Source organism: Phyllopteryx taeniolatus, chromosome 5 (genome assembly GCF_024500385.1).
Source record: "Phyllopteryx taeniolatus isolate TA_2022b chromosome 5, UOR_Ptae_1.2, whole genome shotgun sequence".
Classification (NCBI taxonomy): domain Eukaryota; kingdom Metazoa; phylum Chordata; class Actinopteri; order Syngnathiformes; family Syngnathidae; genus Phyllopteryx; species Phyllopteryx taeniolatus.
Window position 1 is genome coordinate 15110111 of NC_084506.1, and position 19720 is coordinate 15129830.

Here is a 19720-nt window from a genome sequence, read left to right on the forward strand (position 1 = left end):
CGACCCACAGCTTGTGACCAGCAATGCGGACCAAACTCTGACACTGGTCGTACGGAGACCGAACAGCCCGTATCAGGGGGTTCGGCACCCCATACTCCCAAAGCACCCCTCCACAGGACACCCCGAGGGACACTGTCGAACACCTTCTCCAAGTCCATAAAACACATGTAGACTGATTGGGCGAACTCCCTTACACCCTCGAGGACCCTTCTGAGGGTGTAGAGGTGGTCCACTGTTCCACGGCCAGGACGAAAACTACACTGAACTGAGATTCGACTTCCCGACCCTCCTCTCCAGCACCCCTGAATAGACCTTACCAGGGAGGCTGAGGACTGTGATCCCCCTGTAGTTGGAACACACCTTTCGGTCCCCCTTTACCACCCCGGTCTGCCAATCCAGAGGCGCTGTCCCCGATGTCCACGCGATGTTGGAAAGGCATGTCAACCAGGACAGCCCCACAACAGCCAGAGCCTTTAGGAATTCCGGGCGAATCTGGGACCTTTTCACCGAGGAGCTTTTTAACCACCTCGGTGACCTCAGCCCCAGAGATAGGAGAGCCCGCCTCAGAGAACCCAGACTCTGCTTCCTCATGCCGCACACACAACAAGTATTCTTGTGATTCTTCAGACACAATGTTATCGTCAGAGTACATTGTCAAAATTATTTTATCAAAAAGGGATCTGTAATGTGGTTAAATAAAAGGATGATGCACCCTCAAAAGTTGCAAGGATTCAGTGATTTTCCTCTCGTAAATTCTAGTGAGACATTCCCATGACGATAGTGCCTTGTCAATCATTATGATCCTTATGTACAGTATGTAAAACTGTGAGTGTAACCACAGGGTTGCTAGGGGCCTCCGGCAGATTGAGCATGCAGTTGGCCATTGCTTACTGGCCCTAACTTGTATCTGATGTAATCTTGCTCAACCTCCATGGAAGCTTCTCCTCTTCATAGCGCTGACTCATCATGTACCATCATGCCTGCCACTCGTCTATTTTCAGGTCATTTTCAGGTTATTGACTTAGTCCGTTTTTATTTTTTTCAAATTTTCAATAGACTGAGTCACTTGTTGTCACTGTATGTAACACCTATACACCCATGATTGCTTTGTCTATCCTCTCATTTCATCACTACATCAAGCAATATTTAGAAAGGACTTGTTTGTCCAGGATTGGTTAGTTAGGAAATGCCAGCCAAATGGCAGAACATATTTTGTGTAAGTCACACTTTTGTTGTCATCAAATTATTGGTCTCCACAATAGAAATACAGTGGAACCTCCAAAGTCATAATCACACAATTCATTCACTGACACTGGTCAGCCTCCAATTTTGGATCCCCCCCCCCCCAAAAAAAACCCAAAACAAAACATTAAACAAATTAAAATAATTTGTTCCTGAGATCCTAAAACATTAATGAATTGTACAGACAATGTTTTAAGTAACATTTTGACATTCTTAATACATTTGTACAAGTTTGTACTCTGGATGTTGTGGGGCTGTCCTGGTTGACACAACATTGCGTGGACATCGGGGACAGTGCCTCTGGATTGGCAGACTGGGGTGGTTGGCCCCCTTTTTAAGAAAGGGGACCGCAGGGTGTGTTCCAACTACAGGGGGATAACATTCCTCAGCCTCCTTGGTAAGGTCTTTTCAGGGGTACTGGAGAGGAGGGTCCGTCGGGAAGTCGATTCTCAGATTCAGGAGGAGCAGTGTGGTTTTTCTTCCTGGCCGTGGAACAGTGGACCAGCTCTACACCCTCGGCAGGGTCCTCGAGGGTGCATGGGAGTTCGCCCAACCAGTCTACATGTGTTTTGTGGACTTGGAGAAGGCGTTCGACCGTGTCCCTCGGAGGGGTCCTGTGGGGGGTGCTTCGGGAGTATGGGGTACCGAACCCCCTGATACGGGCTGTTCGGTCCCTGTATGACCGCAGTCAGAGTTTGGTCCGCATATCCGGCACTAAGTCGGACTCCTTTCCGGTGAGGGTTGGACTCACACAAGGCTGCCCTTTGTCACCGATTCTGTTCATAACTTTTATGGACAGAATTTCAAGGCGCAGCCGAGGCGTACAAGGGGTCCGGTTTGGTGGACTCAGTATTGCATCTCTGCTTTTTGCAGATGATGTGGTTCTGTTGGCGTCATCAAGCCGTGATCTCTCACTCTCACTGGAGCAGTTCGCAGCCGAGTGTGAAGCGGCTGGGATGAGAATCACCACCTCCAAATCTGAAACCATAGTCCTCAGTCGGAAAAGGGTGGCGTGCCCTCTCCAGGTCAGGGATGAGATCCAGCCCCAAGTGGAGGAGCTCAAGTATCTTAGGGTCTTGTTCACAAGTGAGGGAAGAATGGAACGGGAGATCGACAGGCGGATTGGTGCAGCGTCTGCTTTGATGCCGAAAGGCGAAGCTCTCGATTTACTGCTCAATCTCCGTTCCTACCCTCACCTATGGTCACGAGCTGTGGGTTGTGACCGAAAGAACAAGATCCCGGAAACAAGCGGCCGAAATGAGTTTCCTCCGCAGGGTGTCCGGGCTCTCCCTTAGAGAGAGGGTGAGAAGCTCGGTCATCTGGGAGAATCTCAAAGTAGAGCCGCTGCTCCTCCACATCGAGAGGAGCCAGATGAGGTGGCTGGGGCATCTGATTCAGATGCCTCCCAGACGCCTCCCTAGTGAGGTGTTCTGGGCACGTCCCACCGGGTGGAGACCCCGGGGACGACCCAGGACATGCTGGAGAGACTACATCCTTCGGCTGGCCTGGGAACGCCTCGGGATCCCCCGGAAGAGCTGGATGAAGTGGCTGGGGAGAGGGAAGTCTGGGGCTTCCCTGCTAAAGCTACTGCCCCCGTGACCCGACCTCGGCTAAGCTGTAGAAAATGGATGGATGGATGAAGTCTGTACAAAGTTAACTGTGTTTAGAGGTACCACTGTACTTTGTGTTTCCTAGTTGTTTTTAAACACACACCCCAATTTCATTCGTGGAAGGTTACACATTATATCTCAAAATATGTAATTTGTTTCATTATCACCATCTTCATTACTCGTTAAACAGGCATGTACATTTTGTCATTTGAATAAAATCAGCTACAAAAATATTGACATATTTCCTGAAGTACAGTATATTGCATTTGGCACATTATAAGGTGCGTGATATCTAAATGTGTAATAAGGAGAGGAGAAAAAGATTCTTCTCATGATACTATTGTACCTCTCTGTATTGTTTTGATGCTCTCTTCCCGGTGTGTATTTTTGCTTTGAAACAAGAGACAAATATATTTTTCTTTTTCAATATAGATTGATAGATTTAGAAATAAGCTAGCCCTTCAATGTCACCATATACAATTCCTCAGTTCCCTGATACGTAAATTAGAAACTAAGGCGTGATATATTGCCATAACATCAACAAATCTACAGTGTATACTGTATAAATAAATGACAAAGACAGTACAGATATGATCCTAAGTTTAGGAATAGCTGCCTCACAGGATTGTGAATTCCTAAAGATCTCCTTTTGTCATGTTCCTTTTTCTGTCCTCTCACACTGAGCGGGATGGAACATTGAGTACCTTCAGCGCATTTTATTTCTCTGTGAGGATCCTACCCCAGGCTCTCTTTATTCTCTCTCATATCTCATCTTCGACTTCTAATGGTAATATCTGCCTTCTCTGTGTCACTAATCGTAGGACATTATATAAAAGTGTGTTTAAACATTTTAAATGTCCCCTGTTGCTAATGTGCATTGAGTTTGTCACTACTAAATGGCAGCCTTTCTCTGCTTGCTTTTCTTCTCTACAGCTGCAGCAGCAGCGTAAGTGTGTGTGTGAGCCACAGCGACAAAGATGACTGAGTATAAACTGGTGGTGGTGGGAGCTGGAGGCGTGGGCAAGAGTGCACTCACCATCCAACTCATCCAGAACCACTTTGTGGATGAATATGACCCCACCATAGAGGTACAACTGTCTTTCTTTTTGTCACTACACATATTACATATTCCCACTGAAATCCCACTGGAATCTTGGATAAGATGTTAGTGAGAGAGCAAAACTATTTAATATATAATTATTATGCCAGTCATACTAGTGGTGCACGTTCCTGCTGTTTTCAAGCATTTATTTGTCTTGTGAATTCATCGAAAAAAAGTTGATCAAGTAAAGCAAATTAATCCTAGAATTATTGACTGGCGATTTTTAAGTGAGTGCAACTCTCTTTTATTTTATTATTTATCAGAAATGTTTTAAAAGTAATACTTATCCTTGCTTTTAAGAATCTTCCCCTCCCCATTTTCATTCTTTTTCTCACCACGCCTGTTTCTGGGCAGACAATGTCCTTTTTGTGTATTTGCATTCCTGGCTCCTATGCTCTAATAAACAAAGGGAAGGCACTCCCATGTTTTTGTGGCTACACATTGGTTCCTCAATTGTCAAGTTAGTATGACCTGAAAGTGAAACGGGAATGAATCAGTGGTTGTTCACTCCAATGGGAAACTACAGAGCTGTTTACATTGCTGCATAAATGTTCCACACACTGTGTCCTGAACACAAAAAAAGCCTAAATATATTGTACAGTTTTTTGGGGCGTTACGCTCTTTGTGTGTAACAACTTTTAGCGCAAGATCAGTTTGTCAAAATAAGTTTTCTTTCACCAACCAGTTATTGTCAAGTCACTATTTGAAATTGTTCTTATTCAAACACAGAGGAACCTCAAACTCTAAGGTTGATCACAATCTGTTTCAGAATGCATGTCAACTTACAATTTGTTGGAGAGTCTAAGCAATTTTCAAACTGTAGCCATCATAACAACTGTATTTAGTAGTCAATTTCAAGGTAACATTTTAAAAGTTCCATATTTTGGCTAGTTAGACCTCCACAGAGTGACTCTCTTCCATGGAATTACTGTAAAAGTGTCAATTTCATTTCAAAACACACCTTGGTTTTGTCATACGAGTGTCCAAAAAAGACCCCTCTGACAGCTACTTCTTTCTGACCCAGTTTTGCATCCGCTTTGTGCATATTTGGCTAAGGCCGCCCCCTTTACTCTGATTGGTTTCTTCCATGTAAAAGACCCACTTGTACGAGGACACGTTTATGTTTACAGTGCGGGCTCGGAGTGGAGAGGTAGGCGGAGATCTTCGCTCGTGAGGTAGATAAGCTCGAGAAATTCAAATGACCTGATTTCATGCCTCTCTGCAGAAAACGTTCGGAACTCAGAAATGCATGGATGATTTTAATTCATATTTCACATGGTTACTGAGGCACTATAAAGACAATATTACATCCCAGATACTGCAAAAAGTTGGTTTGGTAAAATATGGCACCTTTGACATTCTAAACCAGTGGTTCTTAACCTTATTGGAGGTACTGAACCCCACCAGTTTCATATGCACATTCACCGAACCCTTCTTTATTTAAAAATATGATTATTTTATTTATTTATTTATTTATTTATTTCCAAATTCAAGACATGTATATGTTTTACTGGTGCACAAAATGAACCCTGCATTAACATCACTGTGTTCAAAGAACAAAACCAGCAAAACATGATTTTCAAACAAAAAAATAATAATGAATACTTACTGCAAATCAGTGTGACTTCTGCTGTTGCCTTTGAGAGACCAGTTCAGAAATGCGTGGGTTCACTCTGGCAAGTGCCACTCTCAGATGATTTTAGCAACAAAGTCTGTTCCTTTTCTTCGTTTTTATGTCCAGCGTCCTCAAAACGGATTGCTTGCAAAGACATGTTGTAACAAACGGTATAAAAATGTCCAGGGCTTTCTTAGCAATGTTAGGATACGTTACCATTTGCCGACACCAAAACGTTGAGAACGTTGTTGTTCTGAAGAGTTGCTGTTGAACCTGGCTCTGCTGAATTTCAATGATTTCATCGAGGTATTCATCATTGACATCTGCTGTCTCAACACCAAACGTGAATGGCTGTCTCACCCATGCTGGATACGACTCTCTTGTAGGGAAGTATCCATCGAGAGACTTTGCAAGCTCATCTAAGTGTGTGGCAATTGTTTGCTTCAGTTCCGCGGGTACAAAAATGTCTACGATTCTAGACACATCTTTGATCTTGCACAGTCGTTCAGCAGGGGAAAGCGCAACTATACGCATTCACTCCACGCCCATTCTGCTCATCTCACGTCACAAATCCCTTCCTTTGCCAATGTTCGTAGATATATTGTATGTTTTGTGTTTGTCTGGGTTTTATCCTGCAGAAAGCCCTTTTTATTATTAAAATTTCTATAAAATTCACCACTTGCATTGATTATATGTGTGATTGGGTTTGGAACGAAACCTCTAGAACGTCTAGAACTCAAAATTCCTAAAATGTAGCCACCTTCCGTTAAGAGACTGATTATAAAGGTTTGTCGTCAGTTCGCCTCAAGTTAAACTTGTAAAAAATATGACGTGGTGCCCCTCATATCTATCAAAGATCTTGATTTATAACGCTGTAATTTAAAAGTACGATAACCCGGAAGTGACGTAGTCTCTACTTCCAACTCATCATTTTCTTCTAAATTAAGCTAAAATTTGATGTCCTCCAATAAATCCTACACACTGTTCCACGGTCTCCATTGTTGTTGCTTTCTTCCCTGTTCCGGAAAGGAAAGTAAAAACGTCTACAGGAAATGGCCATAAAAATGCAGTGGAAACTCCACCCTGTGGCGGTCCTAGCCAATACCAGCCGTAGCGACACCCCGGACTTTGAGGAAAACTGCAGTACATTTTCAAAACTGCGCGCGTGGGTTGCGCTCCAGTATAGGGGCAAACTGCGTGCGGGATAGCCGCAGTGATGTCAGCGCGGTCGCCGCCCGCGTGAGTATAAAGAAGCCTTAAAATGTTATTTTTCCTGGTAGGACAGTTGATGTGCTGTTTGTATTTAGGGAGTTTGTGGTTGAGTTTAGCTTTGTTAAAGTCCCCAAGAATAAAGAGGGGTGACTCTGGGTGCTTTTTTTCAATTTCGCTTACGTGTTCAGCGAGCTTTTGCAGTGCGCCGTACGTGTTAGTTTGAGGAGGAATGTAAACACCGGCCGGGATGAAAGTTGCGAACTCATGCAGCGAGTAGAATGACTTGCAGTTAAAATACAGCGACTCCAAGTCCGGGCTGCAGTGTGCGCTGAGCTCCGTGACGTCGGTACACCATTTTTCGTTGATATAGAAGCATATCCTGCCCCCTTTTTTTCCCCCGATAACTCCGTGACGAGGTCTGCCCTGTGAAGTTGGAAGCCCGAAAGCATTACGGCGCCATAGGGGATGTGTTCACAAAGCCATGTCTCTGTAAAGGACAGGACTTTATTACTGTGTAGACACATGTAGACCCTCTATCGCCGAAATGCATGGGTGTAGTCACTGAATTGATCAGTGCCAAAAGCCTCTCAGAATATCCATACTCACTTCTTATTCTCGCCTGTTTCGTCGTCTTTGTAACCATACACTTCATCATTGACAATCGTGCCATGTTTTTGTGGTTCAATAAAAAAATAATACAATACAGTATATTGTGCTTCAAAACCTCGATACAGGCTCGCAATTTTTCCATTGCAGGCCGTTGTTCAACGTACAGTGCTCAGTCGTTGCGAGAGTCGCTCACCGTTATTTTTTTGTAATAAAGCGACAGTCGCTTTCGGCCACATCGCTCAGTGTGCGGTGGGCCTTAGAAATAACTAGATATGTGGCGCCGTCAGCGAGACAGTGAGAAATTGCTTTCAACAGAAAGGGCCACAGGAATTGAATCTAGGGTGTTAAACTTCATATTCTGCTCCCAGCTGGTGGGATTCCGCCTCTGTTATGGCTCTGATTTTATATGGAGGCCAGCAAATGTCGGGGTTGGCTAAAAGCCCAATCCTGCATCAGTACTTTATACAGTTGGGAATAATCTGGGAAAATGTCAGTTTACATGGCCAAAATGGAGGAGGCGTATGACAAGAAGTGATGATGCGTATGATATGAGGCTGGCCTATATTTTGGAGTAACTGTTGCAAAAAAGCAAGAAAAATGAAAACAGAGTGACATCTTTGATGCGCACTGATCTGAGGTGTTGTGTGTGATGCTGGCGTCTCTGATCTTTAGTGGGACTTCAGAGATCATGTATGTTGATTTAAAAGAGCCAGAAAAAGCATTGCTGTTTTTTCAAAAATTGAATTTTATATGTTTGTTTTGCAGGACTCGTACAGGAAACAGGTTGTGATTGATGGAGAGACCTGCCTGCTGGACATCCTGGATACTGCAGGTCAGGAGGAATACAGTGCAATGAGGGACCAGTACATGAGGACAGGGGAGGGGTTCCTCTGCGTGTTCGCTATCAACAACACCAAGTCGTTTGAGGACATTCATCAATACAGGTGTGGCAAAATGACAAGCGTCAGCAAATTCTGACTTTCTTTTTATATTTGTTTTTTATTATTTTATTATTTGTTTTTCGTGTAGGCGTGCATGCACATTTCTATATACGCTGTGCTAGAGAGTATAAAGGGAGAGATGCCTGTATTTCCACTATGTGTGTGGAAATACGTGTGTCTACGTGTGTCTTTGCAGTGGTTGGGTGATGTCAGGTTGTAGCATTTAACACAGCTAAAGAAAGCTTTGCTCCCAACTGGAGGATTACAGCGCCATGCCATTGACATCGATCCTGACTCAATTAGGGGAGCTGGAGATGGCACTCCCAAGGACAGGGAAGGACAAAAAGATAGGAAGGAGGAGAGGAGTCGCTTTTCCTTTTCTGGATCTGCAACATGCCCACTTAATATATCTTTGATAGCTCCCCCTTCATTCAAGGAGTCAAATTACAATACAATACTTTAAAAAGTAAATGGCTACTATATTTGATTCATTTAAAAGTAAATCCTTGATTGTTGCGCCACAACACTGGTCAGAATCGCAACTCTTGCTGTATGAATTTTTTGTGTGAAACACCTGCCTCATTTGACTTATAACAAGGCCAAAAGGTGAGGCGGATAAACATCATTAGTGGTGTTGATGACAATTGGTCTAGCTTTAACTAGTGTGGATGTGTCCTGCTGCACCGGAACCGAGGAGGAAGGAGCTAATAGATTGATCGGACCCCCTCCCCTCTGTCAGCTTCTTTAGCTGCTGGCTGCTGTAGCAATGAGGTAATGCTCTTTGCTGCCTGCCTGTCGTTCATCTCCAGCCCTCTTTCACTTCATCCCTGGCACGCTTCTTCCTTCAGCAGTTCAGCAGGCCTCTGCACCACCAGGGACTGGATCCTCCTCAGGGTCCTAGTGCTCCCTAGTGTTTGGTTTCCAGTGGTGAAACAGCTGCGGTTTATAGGGCAAGGAACTCTCTGACAAAGGACTGAGCACTACAATTAAATGTTGCATTGTTGGGGTGAGTTTAAGACCGTGTTAAGTGATTTGTTTCTAAATATGTTAAATATGCTTGACGATAAGTGCTGAAAGCTGTGCTGAACATGTGCAAAGACAGAATAATTTAGGACTGAACTGTTGATATACTGGTAAGCTATTTTTCACCATTTCAATTGTCCTGATTTTTTTGTTTGTGGCCAACTATGCACTTGGGCTTTCTGGTATGTGTCAGCCGTCCCTCACTGTATAAGTACTGAGCGCTGTAATTCCATAAGTGGCTATCTATCGCAATTGCAAATTACTTGGTAATTCTATTAATTGCAGTTGGCTTGCTAGCCCGTGTATTTGCGTCGTACCTCGCTAGTCCGCGGACCGGCATCATCCAAGAAGTCACCGCCTTACTCGGTTTTGTCCAATGTTTGAGTCCACAAAACAGAGACACTTCAGGAAAGGTTAACTGTTTATTTAACACAGCGGAACATGTTATTCAGCCTGGGCTCACGAAACAGACATTTGAGCACATATTATACGAAGTATTTGAGTTACAGGTGAAAGCCAAGCAGGGCGTGTTTTCAGAGCATTCAGCGGACATGCCCAGAGCATCTAACAGCTGGGAGGAGGTCAAGATTTTTCACTATTTTGTAGCCTGATTTCATGTTGTACTTGATTTTTTGTTTTCATTCAAATTTGGCAGGCTTGTTAACACCACTCTTCTCTGTGGTGTGTCATTTTTATTTTCACTTTACAGGGCCTTGAAGGACAATGTATAATTGTCTTGTTTTTTTTTCTTGTGCTACCTACAGAGAACAGATTAAACGTGTGAAGGACTCAGATGATGTTCCCATGGTGCTTGTGGGCAACAAATGTGACCTCCCGGCACGCACGGTGGACACAAGGCAAGCCCAGGAACTCGCCCGTTCCTACGGCATCCCTTACATTGAAACCTCTGCAAAGACACGACAGGTACATAATGTGAAGCTTGAACCTAAATAACACACGTGCAGTAAAAAACACATTATTATGATTTGACACCTGGCCCATACAACAACTGTTTAATTCTCAATACCACAGTTTTGGTAGATGTGAATTTTAAAGCCCTCTCATCCAGTTACGCCAGCAAAGAAATGGAATCTGTCAATTTGTATTTTGTGTGTGTCGTCATACATTGTCATGCATTCAATATGTTGAGATTGTTTTGCAGGAATGATTGTCTTGACTCATATCCAGGTTACCTTGGCTGGAGAGCAGAAACACATTTGAAAGGATTCAATAGTAGCGATAGCTGCATAGCCTGCTCATCTGACTCACTGTAATACATTATGTACGTCTACATACAGACTGACCTTTTCATCTCTGAATGAGCAGTGTTTACTAGAAGGAGGTGCAAAGAATATAGTGAGGACCTTTTTTCACGTAGTATTTGAAATTATTGTCATGGTAACATTGACACACTTCTCCATGGTGAGCTTCTGAAGGCTTTGCTCTCCCTGAGGGGAGGTCTTTGTTGTGCAACGCAAGATTGATCATAGTCAAAACTGTTCAGTAAGTTTCAAACAGTTTTTTTAATACAAACTCAGCAGTTTTGATGGATCAATCATGTAAACTGGTTAAAGGTTGGAGAAATACAACGAGGAACTAACTGTAGAATTATTTTTGTGCATGTATTTGTGTGAGTACAGGGAGTAGAGGATGCCTTCTACACACTGGTCAGGGAAATTAGGCAACACAAGCTGAGGAAGCTGAACCCACCGGATGAGAGTGGTCAGGACTGTATGAGCTGTCGCTGTGTGGTATCGTGATGAAGGTGAGACTACATTGACAACGGGCTGGGCGATATCACCTTAAAATAGAATCTCAGTTTTGTTTGTTTGTGTGTGTGTTTTTTCCCACAAAGATAAACTTTCAGATTTTAATCGATATCCCCTTGCTCATATAAAAAGCAAATGAAAATGACATGATTGAATAAAACTGTTGCTTCTCCTTATGTCAAAACATGTCCTGTATTTAAACACAATCTTTTCTAAATTAACATTTCAAATGTTCATTAATTTTACATAATGAGCTGTCAAACTGTATCGCTCAGCTGGTAGATACTCTATCTTGCCAAAAGTATTCGCTCACCCATCCAAATAATCAGAATCAGGTGTTCCAATCACTTCCATGGCCACAGGTGTATACATTCAATTACCTAGGCAGGCAGACAACAAACATGTTTTACAAACATGATAGAATGGGTCGATCTCAAAAGCTCAGTGAATTCAAGTGTGGAACTCTGATAGAACCTGTGCATTAAATCCAGTTGTGAAATTTCCTCACTCCTAAATATTCCACAATTGACTGTCAGCTGCATTATAAGAATTTGGAAGCGTTTGGGAATAACAGCAATTCAGCCACGAAGCGGTAGGCCAGATAAACTGATAGAGCGGCGTCAGCGGCTAGAGGCGCATAGTGTGAAGAAGTCGGCAACTTTCTGCAGTCAGTCGCGACAGACCTCCAGACCTTTTTAAAAAAACCTGTCCTGTTCAACTGCATGGCCTTGCAGAATGGTGGAGCTGTATGTCTTTTGTGCTGGAACAGTATTGCTGTTTGAAATACTCTCTCTGCTTATTTTAAATTTTTTAAATACTCTGTTGTTTACTGAAAATGCAGGCTGACAGAAAAGGATTTTAGGGGACAGACAGAGTGAACAAGGGGAATAGGGGTGCGAACCACATCAGAACAATAGTGAGGCTATCTAGATATTTGAGCACTAGTAATATTACAACAGTCAAATCGTGTTCCTATTTGTGGATGGGGGGGACACCCGGTGAGAACATGCAATAACTACCCAAGAGAACAAGATGAGGGAGGACAGAAAAGGACAGGACAGGGTGTGGGTAATGAGCAAGGCAGAGCTACTGACGAGTGGTGCGCTGGGATTCTTTTTTAGTGTCTAAACACCTGTAAGAACCTGTGAGTTGATATGTTGGGATAACCTGTGTTGTTATTAGTGGTCCCAGCACAAGCATTTAAACCCTATAGCGCGTCTATCGAACTTATTAGTGAATGAGCACCATATCACATGCATGTTAGTCAACTGGTGTACGGAGTTGCTGAGCCAGCACATTGAGGAAGGGTGGGCCTGGGTGGGCCCAGCCTCCTCCACCCACATTGGGGGGCCAAGCCAGCGAGCCCGTCCACCAGGGGACCCAACCAGAGGGACACCCCCTCCCCAGGGAGGTCCCCAGCCATGCCAAAGCGCCCCGACCAGTCCCAGACGAAGAGGCGCGGGCACCGGACCACCGCCAACCCCCCCCCCCCCCATGCCCAATCCCCACCCAGCGCGCCACCGCCGCCACCACCATTACCACCCCCGGAGAGCATGGGGGGCCCCAGCCACCAACAAGGCCAATGCAGGAGCCAACTGCCACCCAAAAACGGTCATAGCCTGCCAAAAGCGAGCCAATGTTAAGTGTCTGTCGTGAGCAAGGACAGCCAAGGGGGCCAAGAGAGGAGAGAGCGGGGGGCGGGGGGTTGTCCGCAGCCCGACAACTCCTAAACCTTGTGGACAGCCTTTTTCAGAAAAGTTTAAGCTGTTGTAGCTGCAAAGGGTGGACTGACATCATATTGAACCCTATGGATTAGGAATGGGATGTCACTTAAATTCATATGTGAGTCAAGGCAGGTGAGCGAATACTTTTGGCAATATAGTGTATGTCTTTCTTTTGCTAGTCACACCACCCCCATTCCAATATGAAGGACTAAAAGGGGCCAAATTAAATAAATTATTAAGTGTGTCATTATTTCTTCAATATATCAATTAAATTTATGTGAAACCAACACTTAATAATTCATTCTTTCATGGTCCTTGTTGCTGTGCTTGATAAATGTACAAGGGTCAGTCAAAACTAATGAACCCAATTTAATCTACCAATAATTGATTTTCTTTTCAGATTTTTTTTCACTCGAATACTTGTTTAATGGTTTATTAAAAAAAAAAAAATAATTTTTAAAGTTTAGTTTAAGCCTCTCCTCTTCCTGTCAGACGTATTGGCAATAATGCCATTGTTGGATGTCTGTCAGAAACAGACAGCTATGATAGAATTTATTGCTTGGAAGGGGAACCACCACTAAACATTTTCAAAAGGTTGCAAAATGTGTATGGGGAAGCTGCAGTTGGCAACAGCACAATCTAAAAGTGGGTGACCAGGATCAAAGGCGAAGAACAAGAGCTTGCTTTGAGTGACCTCTGTGACAAGTCAAAGGAGCTCCTGAAGTCATCAGTTCTTTTGGCTGGACAACCCATTCACCATACTCACCTGATCTGGCACCGTCAGATTATCACCTTTTTGGACCTGTAAAAGGAGTCATTAGGGGTCAGCACTTCTCTGATAACGAGCAAAGTTAGCAAGCTGTAAAAAATTTTAAAGTGCAACATAGGGAATTTTACAAGGCTAGCATACATGTCCTTGTTCATCAATGCACAGTCGGTGTTGAGAAAAAAGATTACATTCAGAATTAACAATGAAATCCCCACTTTTTGGGCATCATTTCCATGTGTATACATTGCATACATTTCTATTGCAATAAACAAAGAGAGGAAAATTGGGCTCATTACTTCTTGACTGCCCCTCGTGTTCATTCTGTCAAACTTGCCCATCAAAGTCAGTCCGAGTGGCTAATGCTAATATCCATACTCCACCTCTTTTTTCATGGGGAACTGTACAGTGAGGCAAGGCGACTTTAGAAAATATTTGCGACCAGGAAAGGCACATACCTCAGGTTTCCAACATGTTGATAAATCACTGCTTATGCAACATATAAATGGCCACCATGTCTTTGGCAATGTTTAGTGCAAGTGATACCATGACTTCCACCGGGCTCCTTTCTTGTCATACGGAAAACAGGAGGTTAGTGATAGATTACTGCTCATTTCTACTTCCACACAAATTTGGCTTTCATCACTGCCATAGGAACAGAAACCCCTGTGCTCATGTTTCCATTTCGAGTTTAATACAATGCTATTCATACTTTTTTATCCTGCCACCTTTCTTCCCCAGCTCCTCTTTGCAGCTTGGAAAGAAATACTACAGCACAAGAAGTCACAGCATGGACTTGAAAATAGGAAGAAAAAACTGAATGATGAAAATTAAATAAAAGATTGCCATTTTGGTCTTGCGAGAAGAAGCTGAACCAGAGCCCTTTTTATGGAAAGGAGGAATTAGACTGACTGTTGCCTATGTGGCTGCCTGAACAAGTTTGGCCAGCCCTTTTCTTTTTGTTTTTGTTTTTTGTTTTTGCCTTCTCCATGTTGACCTGCAAGCAACACCACTAATCACTAAAATCAATCCCAGCGTTGTCTTGCTGGGTAACTAACTTATTTTTTTTCAGTCTCGACACTGGTCCTACAGGGGACGCCTTGAATTCCAACCTCCTTTCACCTCACCCTAAAATGCTCATTCCACTTGTGCCCTTGTTTCGCACTGAGCTTGGGTAGGCATTAGACATTTGTTTGCTCTATAACCACTTGTGTAACCCACTTCAAAAAAAAAAAAAATCTGACTACCTCCCTTTTAAAGGTGGAGGCTGACCTGGGAATTTGTAGACTGTGTTCTTGTTGTTGTTTAACAGTTAGCCTCACTGTAAAAGATGTGCATTTTGAACTGGAACATATTTTGTGGATGGATGATTAGAAAAACACAGAGCACTACTGATGCAGAGCTCAGTATTTTTCACAACTTGCCTATACTTTAAATTGTGACTGATTGGAGTTCATATCTCTCTCTCTCTCTCTCTCTCTCTCTCTCTCTCTCACTCTCACTCTATATATATATATATATATATATATATATACACACACACACACACACACACACACAGTGGTTACGGAAAGTTTCAGACCCCCTTAAATGTTTCACTCTTTGTTATATTGCAGCCATTTGTTAAATTCATTTAAGTTAATTTTTCCCCTCATTAATGTACACACAGCACCCCATATTGACAGGAAAAAAACAATTGTTGAAATTTTCGCTGATTTATTAAAAAAGAAAAACTGAAATATCATACAGCCATAAGTATTCAGACCCTTTGCTGTGACAGTCATATATTGAACTCGGGTGCTGTCCATTTCTTCTGATCATCCTTGATGGTCCTACACCTTCATTGGAGTCCAGCTGTGCTTGATTATACTGATTGGACTTGATTAGCAAAGCCACACACCTGTCTATATAAGACCTTACAGCTCACAGTGCATGTCAGAGCAAATGAGAATCATGGGGTCAAAGGAACTGCCTGAAGAGCTCAGCGACAGAATTGTGGCAAGGCACAGATCTGGCCAAGCTTACAAAAACATTTCTGCTGCACTTAAGGTTCCTAAGAGCACAGTGGCCTCCATAATCCTGAAATGGAAGACGTTTGTGACGATCAGAACCCTTCCTAGAACTGTCCATCCAGCCAAACTGAGCAATTGGGGGAGAAGAGCCTTGGTAAGAGACGTAAACAAGAACCCCAAGATCGCTGTGGCTGAGCTCCAGAGATGCAGTCGGGAGATGGGAGAAAGTTCTAGAAAGTCAACCATCACTGCAGCCCTGCACCAGTCCGGGCTTTATGGCAGAGTGGCCTGAGGAAGCCTCTCCTCAGTGGAAGACACATGAAAGCCCGCAAGGAGTTTGCTAAAAAAAAAAACACTTGAAGTACGCCAAGATGATGAGAAATAAGATTCTCTGGTCTGATGAGACCAATATAGAAATTGTTGGCCTTAATTCTAAGTGGCATGGGTGGAGAAAACCAGACACTGCTCATCACTTGTCCAATACAGTCCCAACAGTGAAGCATGGTGGTGGCAGCATCATGCTGTGGGGGTGTTTTTCAGCTACAGGGACAGGGAGACTGGTTGCAATCGAAGAAAAGATGAATGTGGATGTCCTGGACGAAAACCTTCTCCAGGGTGCTCAGGACCTCAGACTGGACATAAGGTTCACCTTCAAAAAAGACAATGACCCTAAGCACACAGCTAAAATACCGAAGGAGTGGCTTCAGAACAACTCTGTGACTGTTTTTCAATGGCCCAGCCAGAGCCCTGACTTAAACCCAATTGAGCATTTCTGGAAAGACCTGAAAATGGCTGCCCACCAACGTTCACCATCCAACCTGACAGAACTGGAGAGGATCTGCAAGGAGGAATGGCAGATGATCCCCAAATCCAGGTGTGAAAAACTTGTTGCATCATTCCCAAAAAGACTCACGGCTGTATTAGCTCAAAAGGGTGCTTCTACTAAATACTGAGCAAAGGGTCTGAATACTTATGGCTGTGTGATATTTCAGTTTTTCTTTTTTAATAAATCTGCAAAAATTTCAACAATTCTGTTTTTTTTTTGACAATATGGGGTGCTGTGTCTACATTAATGTGGGAAAAATGAACTTAAATGATTTTAGCAAATGGCTGCAATATAAAAAAGAGTGAGAAATTTAAGGGGCTCTGAATGCTTTCCGTACCCACTGTGTGTGTGTGTGTGTCTGTGTATATAATATATATATATATAGAGAGAGAGAGAGAGATTTTGGTTCTGAATGCAGCTGCCTTACATTTTTCGCTAAGGTTTGTAATTGTCGAATAACAGTGATGATGATAATAATAGTAGTTTAATAACAGTAATGGTTACTGTACAGTACATGGGTGCTGGTGCAGTAGGTTTCACGTCTGTCTAATTTACATTGCACAGTGAGCAAGGAAGGGTACAGTGCTTTTGCACAGTTGCTCCCAGAGGAGGCATTTGCATATATATGATAGGAGCAACATGCTATGCTTGCACAGTTACACAAATGGGATTTAGGTAGAAATACAGTTTATTTTGAAAACAACTTGCTATAAGTGTTCTACGTTCTTCTCAGCCTCATTAGTTTTTTTAAAAGAAGTCTCATCCTCATCCTGTACACACACACGACATGCCTCAGAATGCTTCAACTTCCCACAAACCTCACTATCGTTCAGAACCATGTGTATACTGTACATGTACTGTATCTGAGCGTTTATGTGTAATGGATGCTGGATCAGGGGGTGCGTTGCTGTGTTTCTCAATGCTGACTTGCTCGTGCTCTCTACTGCTGCATTCATTTACTACTACCTTATTCAAAGAATGCCCTTACCTGTTTGTACCTGGTAGCTTCTTATACAGGTATATGCACATGAGACATTCTGTCTGTTGTTAACTTAGTGTGCAACTACAGAAAACGCATATTGGGTTTAGACATGCACTGTACAGAAATTGAAGGTCAAACTGCAACATAGTCAAGTGTGTCTAAAAAGTGTTTCTGTAGTGTATAGCCAATAAAAGCCAAATTGCCTCACTCATTTGCTCAGTGAGTTGTAGTTAGTGACTATATTTCTTTATAAATCCTCCTCACATCCCATGTAAACCGATTGGAGAATTTTCGATTTAGTGCAGCGGTAAGGTAACTTTTTTCCCCACCACAAATTACAAGTCGTAAACACCATGAACAACCATGCTACAGTGCGAATGCAAAGTCATTTACTATTCAATATTTCCTCAAATAAAGGGCATGAACTGTGAATGTGTCTTTTGAAAGTATTCGACTAAAACTGTTTAAATTCATTTGATTCCAACTGGCTGACTGAAATATTCTGTTGAAAGGTTTGTGACGTCCCATGCTTGTTGTATCCATGTCAAACTTTATATATCGAATCCATAATAATGCCACAACTCCACAAATCTATGCATAAATTCTCATCTTCTTAGAATGTCTTGTATTGATGCCGCATGGATACTTAGCCAGTAAACCCGGAGCATACATGTCACAAAAAGACTGTGCTGAACTGTGGAGGTTTGGACTCCTTTATTTAAAATTGTCTCAAGGGCTTCTTTCTCCCTTGAACACTATAAAATGAAAGTGTGGTTGGAATTTGTAAAAAATGTTGGCTGTTTAGCTATTTAAGATGTATGTACTCTTTAAAAAACATGTCAAATGTATTACAGGGCAGGAATAAAGATGTTAAGGTAAACGTGTTTTGGTCTCGTCACTCCATTGTGTGTTCCTTTCACCTGTGCAATTTGCTGCTCCCAACAGGCGAGAGCTTGAACAGCGACTCTTCAAAATGATAATTTACTGTGACAGTTTTCGCAGTTACTGTATTGTTGTTGTTAATACACTAAGGTACACTTCTCAAAGGAAATACTAATGATTATTCAAATAAATAAAAAAATAAAAAAACACCAGTGTAACTCTGAAAACATAACTACTAACTAACAAAATCATATGAATGGTCAATGTAAGACCAGTGCATCAACCCACTGATCATTGGATTCCGAATTACTGTATACTGTACTCAAAATCAAAAGTGGGAAAATGAGATGAGAGGCTGAGCAAACTTTATAATTTCTTTGAGGCACATCGTTTTAGTTTGTGTTTGACTACAAATTTGTTTTAGTCAAGATTTAAAATTGATTTACGTCGGCAACCAGCCATGTATCACATATTTATTGAAAAATTACCCATAATAGTAAAACTGTGTCACAGACTCAAGATGTTTGTTTGAGCCATGTAGCCTAATTATTATGGTTTATAAGTCACGTGATTCTACTGTCATGACGCTGCTCTTTTATTGCATTCATAAAGTGTGTGTGTGGAGGGGAGTCATAAAGTTCTGTGCTTGTCTATAAATACAAGGAAAGAAAAAGACAAAGGTTAGTGGGTGTTGGTCATCCTGAAAGACGAGGCAATACCAATTTTTGGTTTTAGATACACACAACAGTCATGACATCCTGCAAAAGTGCCATAAAGAAAATGCTGCCAAAGGTAAGAGAATATAATATACTGTATGATAAATACTACAATCCTTAAATTATCCCCAGATGATCAATTCAGAAATATCAATAATCCGCACAGAAAACGTTTCTGGTAACGGTATTATTTGTGTGTGTGTGTGCGGGTGTGCATTTCTGTTGCATAGACATATCTTCGTAAGCATGTGTCCCATGAAATACACGTTGCGTTGATCCACTTCAAAGACCTTGTTCCAATGGTGGATAAATACAGTAAGAAACTGCCCTCTCCAAAAAAGTTTCATTTGTTGCAGTAATTGTGTGTTTTCAAAACATGTTGCTTTGTACAGTTTACAATGATGGGACCACCAAGGTCTTGATGAGTCTCACAGGAACTATACCCATCATTTTTAAAGGTAATGATTTAACGTTTACCATGGGCAATAGTCGTTTATGTCCACACTATAAAGCGTTGCACCAGTGTTGATAAATATTGTAACTGTCTCTGACACTATGTTAGATATGAGTTACAACATCCCCATATGTGTGTGGTTTGAGGAGAGCTACCCTCAGTCGGCCCCCATCTGCTACGTCAGGCCCATGCGGGACATGATGATATTGCGCGGAAACTATGTCTCTGGCAATGG

General features: G+C 42.5%; 2 protein-coding genes across 4 annotated transcripts in view; both read left to right on the forward strand.

Annotated features, from left to right (window-relative positions):
- The window catches only part of LOC133477792 (GTPase HRas), a 49219-nt gene extending 30902 nt beyond the window's left edge, over positions 1-18317 (forward strand). For 2 of the 3 annotated variants that reach the window (XM_061772953.1, XM_061772954.1), the window contains exons 2-6: positions 3786-3940; positions 8156-8334; positions 10119-10278; positions 10995-11119; positions 14355-18317. In XM_061772953.1, the coding sequence (XP_061628937.1) occupies positions 3830-3940; positions 8156-8334; positions 10119-10278; positions 10995-11114 (570 nt within the window). In that variant the 5' untranslated portion in view covers positions 3786-3829 and the 3' untranslated portion in view covers positions 11115-11119; positions 14355-18317. The other variant, XM_061772955.1, reaches the window with a different exon arrangement.
- Positions 18318-18427: 110 nt separating this feature from the next.
- Positions 18428-19720, forward strand: part of zgc:123278 (uncharacterized protein LOC641569 homolog) — a 7483-nt gene continuing 6190 nt past the window's right edge. The window contains exons 1-4 of the mRNA XM_061772952.1: positions 18428-19107; positions 19262-19346; positions 19424-19489; positions 19594-19720. The exon at positions 19594-19720 is cut by the window's right edge and continues 37 nt beyond it. Coding sequence (XP_061628936.1) covers positions 19066-19107; positions 19262-19346; positions 19424-19489; positions 19594-19720 — 320 coding nt within the window. The 5' untranslated portion in view covers positions 18428-19065. The remainder of the gene's footprint in view (positions 19108-19261; positions 19347-19423; positions 19490-19593) is intronic.